The sequence below is a fragment of the Hippocampus bargibanti genome, linkage group LG19 (genome assembly GCF_051943395.1).
Source record: "Hippocampus bargibanti isolate YZ-2025 linkage group LG19, ASM5194339v1, whole genome shotgun sequence".
In the NCBI taxonomy this organism is placed as follows: domain Eukaryota; kingdom Metazoa; phylum Chordata; class Actinopteri; order Syngnathiformes; family Syngnathidae; genus Hippocampus; species Hippocampus bargibanti.
In genome coordinates, this window is record NC_142752.1 from 3,552,798 (window position 1) to 3,565,650 (window position 12,853).

Consider the following 12,853-nt stretch of genomic DNA (forward strand, 5'->3'; position numbering starts at 1 on the left):
CCCTCGTTGGAAAAAAAACCCAACATTGAATAAATTAGGATAAATTAAACCAATAAATTACACACAATCTGCATGACATAATGCACACCAAGAACAGAAAAAATACCCCCCCACAAAAAAGCAGCCATCATGGAATATGATTTGTATTTGACAACCTGTGTTTCTTTACTGCACTAGAATAATAATAATAATAATCATAAAAATGGTATCAACATCATATCACCCCCCCAAAAAATAAAACAGCCACAACAAAACACTATTTACAGAACATATTAGCTAAATTATACAAAGGCTCTCACTTTAGAAGTCCAACTCATGAATATTTACAAAAGAAATGTGAGTAATAATAATAATAATGATGATAATAATAATAATAAAAAGATTAACGAGTGAAAGCATAAAAGGTGGTGGTAGGGGGGCAAAATCCTTTTCAAGCAGGTCAGCAAAGGGATCAGAGGAAATGATGGCGACACGCACGCACGCATGCACGCACGTACGCATGCACATCCCCGAGTGCTTAATGAGAGTCATTTACATGTCAGGATGGCAACTCCCAGGGGGGGGGGGGGGGGGTGAGATTTGGGGTGTAAGGGGGGGTCCGCGTTGAGAATTGTGTCACTAACTGGTTCACAGGTTCTCATAATCGGCCTTTTCTCTCACACACACACGCAAAAAAAATAATCACAAGTAACCCGGTAGAGGGTGAAAGGACAACCGACGTCTCCGGACAAGTTGTGTCCATAATTTGTAAAATGGCGTCAAATGACTTCTACTGAGCGTTTTTTTACAACGATTCCACCGCATATAGCTATATTTTACATTTTAAGACTCGCACTGAATATTCCGGAAGTCTTGTTTTTGAGTTGGTGACGAGTCCTCACGTTACATCACTGAAGGAACGTCCCTGACCGAAAAAAAGGAAACATTGTAGCAGTCCTTCCATCACATCAATGCATTTTGCTGTACTTGTTTGGTATGAAAACTTCGCGTTGCACCAAAAAGAGGCAGAAGAGGGCGACAAAGCTCCGTGTAAGGAATTTATCAGCCTGTGGAAACTGGCTGATTAATTCCTCACACGGAGCTTGGTCGCCATTTTCTGCCTCTTTGTTGGTGATCCATTCCCCCCCTAATGTTGCCTCAAAATGGCACGGAATAAATTCTTTAATCGATTGCAAGCGTATGCTTTCCTCTTCAGAACTATTTCAATCATATTCCTAACTGGATGTGTAACAAGCAAGCATATTCTCCGAATCTGAAGCCATTGTTTTGATTCTCCAGCAAGGCAAGACGTCTTGTGGTGATACGACCACGACCAAGGGGGCGGGACCTTCTGAAACTGGCCACTTCCGGGTTCATTTTTTGCAAATTTTGGACACTTTAATTCATTTTTATTGGTATTTTGCATTTGACAAAAAAATATGATACTGCGTGTTTTGGGTATTTTAGATGCTATTAAACATGTTTTGATGTCTGTTAGGAAACAAAAAAGTGATGTCGGTTGTCCTTTAAAAAAAAAAAAAAAACGGTATAAAATCAACCTCTCCTGTATAAATGTACCACCCTCATATTGACAACCTCCCCCCCCCCCATCCTCCTTCGTTGTTGTTTTTCGACGCCTTACAAAGAAAGCGTGCTTAGTGTCTTTGGGGCTTTTGTCAACGGATGCTGGTGCAACTTGAAGGGCACTGTCGCCACTGCCCCCCCACTCCAAATAAAGGCATGAAAAACATTATTTTTTTTTTCATTTTTTCTGACAACCCATGTTTTTCCTACCCCATTTGATTGACCATAGAAAAACTGTACGTCTATACATGTAATTTATTTTTTTAACCTGAACGTTATTTACAATATTCCCAACTCCACCTCCTCCTCAAAAAAGAGAGAAACTAAGGTAGAAAACCGCTTTTAATCTGTAAGTAACTCAACGTAACAGGAGCACAGAATTCGTTAGGAAAAACAACTCATTCAACAATTTTAACTAATCCACTGCCATTCACAAATTATTTATTCGGGAGTTGAAAATATGACAGAGCGCCATTCGGTTGTTTATTCTTGTTTGGGTGCCGATAAAGCACTGGCTATGGCCTCTGGCAAAGTTTTTCTGCTTCCACAAGAGGGCAGTATTTGCCTTTTGTCCATGTTAGCACGTTGTTCCAGCTTTACCTGTTCTTAAAGCGCTATATAAAACCACAGCCACCCCCATTTCAAGGTCAGATAACTCCAGACCCATATAACTTAGGAATTAACTGTTTTTTTTTTCTTGATTAAAGAAGAGAATCTAAGGGTTTTTTTTACGCTGCATTGAATGTTTATGTAGTCCTAAAACTCAATATTGTGTGGGTCCTGGGATTTGAGTGATAATGACAAAAACCCTGGCACTGGAGTAGACACATTTTTGCACATCTGGCTTGAATGAATTAATTACGTTGTTTTTTTTTTTTTATATATATACAGGTAACATCCAATTTACGACCAGTTCGACTTACGACCACCCGTATTTACGCCCACGACCTCCAGACCCTATTTTTACAATTTTTACAATTTTAATTCTACGCCTGGCACCGCAACCAGCTGGCAGGCCGGCAACGCGTACAACAATTTTGGCCAGCCAGCCAGCATCTCACGCTTGCACAGCAATCGACTGTGTGATGGCATCAGAGGGGGGAGTTTGCCACTCATTGAGCCTACGACTCTCTATTCAATATTTTGAATGTATTTCGACTTACGACCATTTTGACTTACGACCGTTTGGTCAGAACGGAACTCGGTCGTAAGTCGGATGTTACCTGTATATGTATATTTCCCTGTTGATTTGTACTGTAGAATACTTTAGAAAAAAAGACAAAATATGGCATTTCGTCATGTCATGATAAAATTCAAGCAAAATCTTTTTTTAAGTGCTGAGACCTCTTTAGGGCTTTTGAAAGGAGGCGCCAGGAAGCACCAGGGTGTGGAACTAAATTCACTGGAGTATTCTTTCCTTTTTTCTTTTGTTTTTGACACTTTTTAGCCCTCGGCTGCTGCTTTGAGACGTTTGGGGCAGAGTGAGAAATATGTTTGACTCGCCTGATCTTAAGAAGAAGGCCGTCTAGGGAGATAATGAAGGGAGTTGCTCTCCGTCTTTTTGTTGGCTTTTGTTCCGGCTCGGAAAAGTCAGCAGGTTAAGCAACCTAACCCCCCCCCCCATTCCCTCTTGATCCATTGTCATTTCTGTAGACGTGCCGGGGGCCTGCCTAGTATGACACCTGCAGACAAAGTTAGCCGTTTTAAGGTAAAGGTAGCTTAAGTTTGGTAGTTTTGAAAAACAATCAATGGATCTTTATCGAAAAAAAGTGGCAAAGCGACAGGTCACACTTTCCCATAATCGGAACTGGTCGAAAGTCATTTCCACAAAATGCTAATTGGTTAACGCAGGAAAAATATGAGTCATACGTGTGATCCCGTTTGAATATAAAGTTCCAAATTCCTTGGTTAAAATACCCATATTTTCTGGAATATAAGGCGCAACTTCAACGCATGACATATTTTGAAAGCTTTTCCATACATAGGGCGCACCGCATTATGAGGCGCTTGGTCCAAAAATCTTTTCTTTTAGGTGCGCCTTATAGTGCAGAAAACACACCCAAATTTTTCTGGATGTGTTTCCCATGCCGTTGTACCTAAAAAAATGGTGCTTGGATAATTTCATAATTCCACAATGACATCGGGGGAGGGGGAGGGGGGAGACATTCACCCGAACGCAAACAAGCTGTCAAACCAAAGCTTCAGGTCACCCTAACCAATCGGAATCCGGACAATTATTCAAGCGAAATGATATCAATAAATTGTGTTTATTGCCTTTACAATATCTTCTCGTCTATTCCGTAGTGGTCGAAAAAGCGACGGAGGCCCGGCGTGGAAGATTTTGGGGTTGCGAGGCTTTTGTCTGCACTCTTTGTAGTCGCCCACACCCCCCGCGCTCACCTTCGACCTCATATTGTTCCTTCCCCAGTGGACCCGGATCACATAAATGCAGGTGAGCATTGCAGTGGGATTGGGGGGGCTTTAATGACCCTACTTCATTTTTTGTGTGTGTGTGTGAGACAATTATGCATTGTATCGGCAACACTGTGCTTCGCTCTTCACCATTGATTCAAGTATCAGCTGCTATTGAGATCATATTATCTAGCAAAATTAAATCAAAACAATTATTTTTGCGCTTCTTGGTGGAAAAAAAAATAGTGCTTGTATTAAAAAAAATACAAATAATAAAACGCTACTTGTCAACCAGCAGAAAAATCCATACAATATTCAGCCATGTAAAGGTGAACAAAAATCAGCTTTATCGCAGTCTCACTGGCCCAGTGCAGGACGTTTTATTAAAAAAAAAAAAACAAAACAATATATCATGCTCCATACTAAAATCGCCAACCACCAAAATTCCAAATAAATCAGCGAAAAAAAAAATCTTCCACAATCTAAACGTTTTCAATTCTCCTGATAGGAATAATTTATTATTATTATTTAGATTTTTTTTTTTTTTTTTTTTTTTTTTTAAGAGGGGACAAACAAAAAAATCTTCAAGTGCCAACTTTCAGCAAAGCAGTGATGACAAATAATCAAATCATCATACACAAAAGATGTCGTCAATAATAATAATAATAATAATAATGTAATAATAATAACAATGTACACCCGATAAACACAATGTCCTACTTGCTGGGGGTTGGAGGGGTTTGAAAACACTTCAAAACAAGATATTAGAGGTCAGTAGTCAAAACCAGTCCGGACTTGGATGACTTACTACGTCCAGTCGAGTTCCTTATTCTCTTTGTGCAGTACGGTCAGTCTATGGGGGAGGGGGACGGGGGGTAGCGCAGTTCATTGGATTAGGAGCCCCAAGTGGACCGCGATTTTGGAATCTCTTTTTCACTTCATCACACACGCCCCCCCCCCAAAAAAAAACAGCCCCCCAAAAAAAGTGATTCCAATTTTCAGTTCATTGAAAAAAAAAAATACACAAAGCAACAACAACCGCAACACAAAAGCGCCAGGAAACGGACGTCGAAGCTTCAAATTCGGGAATGCTACTTCATACGTTCACCAAAAAAAAAAAAAACATGGATGCCAGCGGGGGGGGGGGGGGGGGGGGGGGGGTCGTATTGAAGCGTTCAAGTGAAAAAAGAAAATAGAATCGCTTTACTCATGTAGAAGCTCCTGGAGGCAGTTGGGCGACTTGAAAACGTCGGGAACTTCACTGTCCAGCTTGCAAATCACCTTGTAGATGGCCTTCTTCCACGACGGGTCCACGTCTTTACCCGCTACGATGGCGTTGAAAAACTCCCGCAGCGTGATTTCGGCCACCTCCAGGAAGCGATCCGGGACCTGCAAGTTATAATAATAATAATAATAATAATAATAATAATAATACGTTTCATTTATAGGCGCATTTCAAAACTCTCAAGGTCACTTTACAGTCACAAGATGTTTTTTTCTATGAGTGAGCAGCAACAGCCACTCGCGCCAGCGTTCACTCAACCTGGAATTAACTCAAATAGATAGCAAGCTAGCTCACGAATAGATTGCTAATAACTAGTGAATAGATGGCTAATAGCTAGCGAATAGATAGCTATTAGCTAGTGAATAGATAGCTAGTGAATAGATCGCTATTAGCTAGCGAATAGATAGCTATTAGGTAGCGAATCGATAGCTATTAGGTAACGAATAGATAGCGAATACATATCGAATGGCTAGCGAATAGATAGCTAATAGCTAGCGAATAGATAGCTCATAGCCAGCGAATACTGTAGATAGGTAATACCTAGCGAATACTGTAGATAGCTAATAGATACAGTAGCTAGCTAAATCGCTAGATAGCCAGCTAGATAACAAGATAGCCAGCTAATAGATTTTAAGATGTCTTGAATGAGATCAACTGAAGACGCATAGCTGATGGACTGCCTACATCTGCTCAATTATTATTATTAATAATAATAATAACAATAATAATAATAATCATACAATTTCATACAGATTGCAGCGATTTGAGATTTTTTTCTTCGCATAGAAAATTGAATAATATATTTTCAGATCACATTTTGTAGGTAATTTATCATAGTTTCTACTCCTGAATTATTAGAAGGTGAATACGGGACAAAAAGTGACATAAGAGCCACGACCATTTTTTTGGATCTCATTGGCTATTGTCGTTGCTGCTTTATCGGCACAATTACACCGATCCGATCTTAGCGTATGATAAAACCATAAATCTTGCGATTCGACTTCCTTAAAAGTGAGTGGAAGCTTCCACCTGAGAAAAGCAACTCCTTGCAAATGTTCTCACAACGCCCACTTCCCTCCGCGGCATGACATCTTTATGTCTCACCGTAAAAATAAAATACAATAACAACCTGTGACCCCGTGGTGGACTCATAGTGTACTGAAGGAGAATTACAGAAAAAAATACTATTTTTTTTAACTCATTCACTGCCATACATTGTGCAAAATTGTGTCGACTCCAGTGCCAGGGTTTTTGTCATTGTCACTTGAATTCCAGGAGCCACATAATATTGACATTTAGGACTACATTAACATGCAATCCAGCGTAAGAAACTTTAGACTCTCTTATTTCATCAGCACAAAATAGAGTTAATTCTTAAATTAAATGGCTCTGGAGTTGTCTGAGCTCTAAATGAGGGCTTCTGTCAAAAATGTAATGCAATACATACATATTGGCCAAAGCTGGAACAAAGTGCTAACATGGGAAAAAAAAGGCAATGCTGCCCCTTTTGGAAGGGAAAAAGATAGTTGAAAATATGCTTTTCTTTCATCAGAAAAAAAAAGAGTTAATTCCTAAATGATCTGCAGTTATATGAGCTTGAAATGGGGGCAGCTGTACAAAATACAATCGATAGATATTGGTTGATATAGCGCTTTAACAACAACTGGAACAAAGCGCTAACAGTGAATACTGGCGCGAATGGCTGCCGCTGCTCACCCGCACAAAAAAATAGTTCTTATCCCGTGACTGTAAATAATAATAATAATAATAATAATAATTAATAATACATTTCATTTTGAAGCGCCTTTCAAAACTCTCAAGGACACTTTATAGTTACAGGATATTTTATAAAGTGTCTTTGAGAGTTTTGAAAGGTGCTGAGAAATTAAATGTATTATTATTATTATAACATGGAAAAAAAGGAAATGCCACCCCCTTCTGGAGGGAAAGACATTGCCACAGGTCTGGCCAGCGCTTTATCGGCACCTAAACAAGGAAAAAAAAAGAACAAATTCGGGAATGGCGCTCTACGTCATATTTTCAATTCCCGAATAAATTTGTGAATTGCAGTGAATGAGTTAAACTTTGGATTGGATTGGATTTGCCTTACTTTGAATTTATCATAACACTTTTTTTTCCCACAATAGCTTTTGAACAATCGGCATATAGCAGGCCGTTATATTTTTCCCAAGTTCTTGAATTAATCACAAGTGAACCGTTCTGGAAGTCTTAGAAGACGAACACACAAAACCCATGACCCCCCCCAAAAAAGCCTCGTGTCACCGAGGTGCCATCGAAAGAGGAAGTACGAAATGCTTTCGGAACCGGGAGACCCTTTAGCGTCCCTGACAGCGGCGCTCAGCCACACCACGCCTGGCAAGGCTCCGCGACACCTTCCTGCCAGCCAACACGCTGTCACATGCGCCCGCACAAGCGCACACACCTCCTTGTGCCAAGGAGATGACACATCCTGTACGCCGATAGAGGCGACATATTGCGCGCTCATACACCCGCCTGGCCGCCGTTTGGCTCCGTCTCCTTCCTCCTGACCGCAGCGTCAGGGCGACGAAGCCTTCAGGGGTCACCTGTTCGGATAATGCTGACTCTCGTCCACCTCTGGCCCACCTTGCTTAGCGCATACACACACATAAGTATCCAAGGACAACTACTTAATTGTCATTATAGTCAACAATTGTACCTTAAGCTGTGGCGGTAGCTCAAAATGACAAGAAGGCATACATCTCTCTCTGTTATGTGAAAATGCTAACGGATAAGGTTGGTTTTCAGTCGTTGTTAGCTTAAGAGCATTTTTGGAAGGGATTTTTCAATGTACTTAACGCAGGGGAACTGTAACATGAATGCCGTTAGCTAGCTTAATAGCATTTTGCTAATAATAATAATAATAATACATTTCAGTTTAAGTGCCTTTCAAAGCTCTCAAGGACCCTTTACAGTAAGACAAGCATAGGTAATTTATAAGTGCCTTTCAAAAATCTCAAGGTCACTTTACAGTCACAGGATATTTTTTTCCTGTGGGTAAGCAGCGGCAGCCACACGCGCCAGTGTTCACTCAACCCAGAAGTCACTGAAATTTGTAAAAAGCTTGCTAGATAGCTCATAGATAGCTATGAGATCGCTAGCTAATAGATAGCAAGCTAGATAACGGGATAGCTAGCTAGGTAGCCCGATAGCAACTTCATTTTTGTTCTAGGTATGAAAACTATGCTAGCCAACAATGTATTTTATATCAAAACAGGTTTATAAAATTGCTATAAGTAAGTCAAAATGTATTTTTTCCGTTTGTGCTGAAGTACATTTCACGTTTTGGTCATTTAACTTCAATACAGGTATTGAATCCGTGCTACTTTTAGCGCTCTTTGTTCCTTAGCATGTTTTTGTTTATTTTTCGTTCGACACAAGTATCTGTACTTAAATGTGACTACTTTTGCTTCATCTGCACTCAATACATCAGAATACTTTACAGTGCCCCCTGATGTGTCCTGCAGATACTCATCATGAGTTTCAGGACACAGCAAGGTTAGCGGCCATTGGAAACACACACACACACATACACACACAGTCATGCCTGTGCGCACATCACACACATGGGACGACAATCTGCTCCCTACGCCCCCCTCCATGTGATGAATGGAGGCTGCGTAGCCCGTTAGCCTGTGCCCATGTACAATGTATACGCATCAATGTGAAAGGTCAGTTGTGAATAAGAAGCCCCCCTCCAGCCCAAAATCCCCTGTATAAAAATGACAATATAACAGTTTGTTTCGGTGGCGTTAGGTGACGACGACCCCACGCCGGTAGTGCCGCATTACTAAGAATATTGCCGCATGGAATTTCTCCTGACGTTTTGACTATAAAAGGACAGTAAAACGCTGACTACAAGGAGATTGCAATGTCAAGGAGAAAAGGGTATTGGTATTTTAGATCCTCTTGACTAAGGGAGGTGTCGGCGTGGGGGTCGGAAGTAGCGATGGCGAGGGGCTGCGAAAAGTCTGAGGATACAGGGACCAATGTGACAAAACAATTATTCTTGTACAATGTGTTTTTTTTAATTGTTTTTGGTGTTGTGTGCAAGGTTTAAGTGTGTTACGGCACCAATCATCGATCACTCAATGTCTACCGCAAGGGTCACTAACCTTTTTGAAACTCAGAGCTATTTCTTGGGTACTGATTAATGAGAAAGGTCGGCGGTTAGATGTTCCTTGACATTTTTGCCTTGTAGCTTTTGCCTCGTTTGTTCAAAAACATTCAGTCTCCCGTTTTTCTTTAAATTGCCTATTCTCATCACCAGCCTACTCTACGTGGCAGGTTTTATAAAAGACAGGAAGGTGACTGAGTGACAAGATGTCTTTTCCTCCCACTTTGTGTCAGTTCAGAATTACATTCTGACTTGCGTCTGGTCTATGGTAGCTCATAAGTGTTTCACAACAACAAAAAAATGATGTGAGTGTTTCAAAACGGCGAGAAAGTGTCAACAGATTTCACAATGCGGTACAATTTTAAAATCCAAAAATCAAACAAAATCTTTGTCAGGCAGTAATGAGCCTCAGAACGTCGAGCCTTAACTGTTTGTTTGCAACCCTCGCCATGAACCGCCCCTGCCCCCCTTCCCCTTTCCCCTTCATCACTCTCTCTTGGGTCAGCTGTTGGGCTTTTGTTCCAAAGGCATTGTGGGGGATTATCCGGTGTGGCCGCTTCATTCGCTCTGCTGTCCGCTAAATGGGGCCAATCGCGTGGCACACAATCCTTCATACATATTTCATAGGGCTTTTTAACAAGTGCCTAAAATTAAAGGACAGATGCACAAAGCGGTGAGGAGACGAAAAGGCAAACAAGGTAACTGAGAGTACAAAGTCTTAAAAATCCGACTGGCAATGCATATAGCAGTATTTTTGTGACACAACAGCACTGTCCCGCAGGGGCCAAAAGGGTCCTTTTGCCGGATCGAAAATGTTATCAGGTTACAGACCTGAAGAAACTTGTACGTTTGTACGTTTTCAGGTACACTAGCAAATGGAGTACCAGTATACAAATACTTAGTCCCTACCCCTCATGGTACAACCGACATGAATTGTTGGGCTCTTGGGGCAATTATTTGTTCTCTCGAACCAAAATGGTATTCCCAAGCTGTGTCATTCTGTCAAGAGTTTGAAAGCGGTACATTAGCAGTCTGCCACCCCACTGACAAGCTGTTGTCGCCACAAAGTGCAATAAAGTTGTTTTCTTTAGGACAATCTGAACCTGTCCGTTTCTGTCTGAGGACAGGCTGGAGGGTTAGCAGTTTCCTTGGCTAGAAAGAAGACTGAAAGACCAAAATATTTGATTGTCAAGTCTAGAGTCTCGTTGTGTGCCCCTTTCCACAAATCCTTGAATGCATTTCCCCCAAATTCTCTCTTGATATGAACGATCGCAGGGTAAAACAGCGTTTCTTGGCTGTATCGGTCAAGTATCAAGGGTACAGAAGCAGTCCCCTTCAAAGGGAACCACACCGAAGTTAAGCACAAAGACCAACCAACCAATGCCATCCACCCTAATCCATGGCCATAGCATGTAGTCCATATTCTCTCTTGATCAATTGCCAAGTCCAGATATGGCTGGAGGCCACACCGTAACAATACGACTTGAGCGGATCTTTGTAGCCGGTGCTTGTTGGGTAAATACTAATCAAAGGGAAAAGAATGGCGGGGAAGATAGATGAAAGGAAAAAGAGGGGTCTTCTCCGACCAGGCAGTTAATCACTCTCATTCAACGGCTCTTCACCCACATCCCAACCCCCTCAACCTCCTTTCCTCTCTCTCGTGACAGGTTGCTTTGAGACACAAGGATAAGCTCTTTTTTTTCCCAGAAAGGGAATCGGATTTCCTGCTTTTTGATGAGATAATAAAATATGACGGCGGACAATAGGAGCCTGTGGATGGCTTGCTGGGAGCTATTCACTCCAACCGCGGTACTCTGTCTTAAGACTGCTTAGACAAACGTTTCGAAAGGTAGCCGGGGGGACCGAAAGCCTTCATGCTGGGGCTACTGTTACACACCTGACATGTGTATGTGTGTGTGTACGTCTGTGTGAGTAACTATCTTTCAGCGTAGCCTGAGAAATCTCCTCTCTCTTTAGTGACTCAGAGTTGGATGTTTGTTTGCTCAATGTGTTTCTCCCCCTTGCTTTTGGGAACTGTCAGGAGATGTATTGCACCTTCTATTTGCACAGCATTGACCAAACAAGACAAGACCCTGGTAGATAAGGCCGTGCTGGTATATGTGAGTGTTTGTGTACTGTATAGCCTTGAAGGATGAAATTCAGGGACATGACACAGACCCTGATGATGGCCAGCCAGGTTAATTCCTAACCCTAACTCTGGCTGGGAATACTCACGCTTCCCATGGCATTTTTGCTCACTGTATGTTCGTCAACTCTGCAGGGACTGATTATTGACTTGGGATTTGTATCGGCAATGTTTGTCTGGCTTTAGGGTGAAACATTTTGAAACCTGCTAAAAATGCTTTGAACTTTTTTAAGTCGTTCAATGTGCGGACCGAGACCTAGCGATAGCAAAATCATCATTAGCCAATTCACAACTTTACGTTATTGCGTTATGGTGTTGCAGTGAAAGTTGAACAGGCCCGGTTGCACTGAGTCACAGCAGAACTTCCCGAACCTTCGCACACACTCTCTCACGCACAAGAACACATAGTCCACTTTGCCTCCCATATCTTTTCTGATCAATAATCTACAAAGGCCTTGATAAGTCCTTGGCCCAGACTGTCACTTTGGACAAACAAAACCCATGTCCCCTGTCTTTCTGCCCCTTGCTGTGTTCGTCCGCCACCACTGATAAGACTCGGGCCACGAATGAAGAGTCCAACTTCAGTGCTGAGTCCTTGTTTTTTATGTACGCTCACCCTCAATTGCTACATTGTCTCCAGACAAGATTCGCCTCAGTTCCTCACCAGAAAGTCTTCGGTGAGCCCTGGGACAGGAAAGGGGCCTTAAAGCTGAGCAAACATCAGCCAACCTCGATCCGCTGATAGCCTTGAGAATGCCTAACCCTTGAGGCGCTTCTGCGTCTGTGTGTATGTGTGCCTCCTGCCCGTGTGTGAGACTGAGCAGAGGTGTCACATTCGCTGCTTACCAAGGTTCACAGAGTCAATGGCTGCACAGGGTCAAAATCACACAGGAAGCAGTCGCACTCCTGTCCCCATCATCCCTTCTTGTTCCTTCTCAGCACAGTGGATATCATTACTGCCTGACAGGTCTTATTCTTCTCCATCTATCCATCATTGATTTTTACATTGAACGAGACTGGGCCTGGGATTGAGCCTTGGGGAACACCATAGCTTTTCAACTGTCTTTTTTCTTCTTTTCTCCTGTACTAATTCTACTTTGCTCTGTCCTTCTGTTGGTGAAGCAAGCAGAATTTATGTGATAAAAGGAACCGGTATTGTACAATAACACAGTTGGGAAGTCAAAAATGATGTTTAGAATCTCATGAAGAATGGTTAAGTAAGGCCGTAACTGAATGTGCCTTTCTTGTGATGTTTGACTGCGTGTTCTTGTATCTCTACATTGCGCCCCAA

General features: G+C 41.9%; 1 protein-coding gene and 1 long non-coding RNA gene across 4 annotated transcripts in view; one reads left to right on the top strand and one right to left on the bottom strand.

Annotated features, from left to right (window-relative positions):
* Positions 1–3,881: 3,881 nt before the first annotated feature.
* LOC148883606 (uncharacterized) overlaps positions 3,882–12,853 on the top strand; it is a 101,581-nt gene continuing 92,609 nt past the window's right edge. For both annotated transcript variants that reach the window (XR_016118426.1, XR_016118427.1), the window contains exon 1: positions 3,882–4,015. This is a non-coding gene — a long non-coding RNA (uncharacterized LOC148883606). The remainder of the gene's footprint in view (positions 4,016–12,853) is intronic.
* Positions 4,009–12,853, bottom strand: part of LOC148883607 (prospero homeobox protein 1-like) — a 34,605-nt gene continuing 25,760 nt past the window's right edge. For both annotated transcript variants that reach the window (XM_089021595.1, XM_089021596.1), the window contains exon 5: positions 4,009–5,364. In XM_089021595.1, coding sequence (XP_088877721.1) covers positions 5,179–5,364 — 186 coding nt within the window. In that variant the 3' untranslated portion in view covers positions 4,009–5,178. The remainder of the gene's footprint in view (positions 5,365–12,853) is intronic.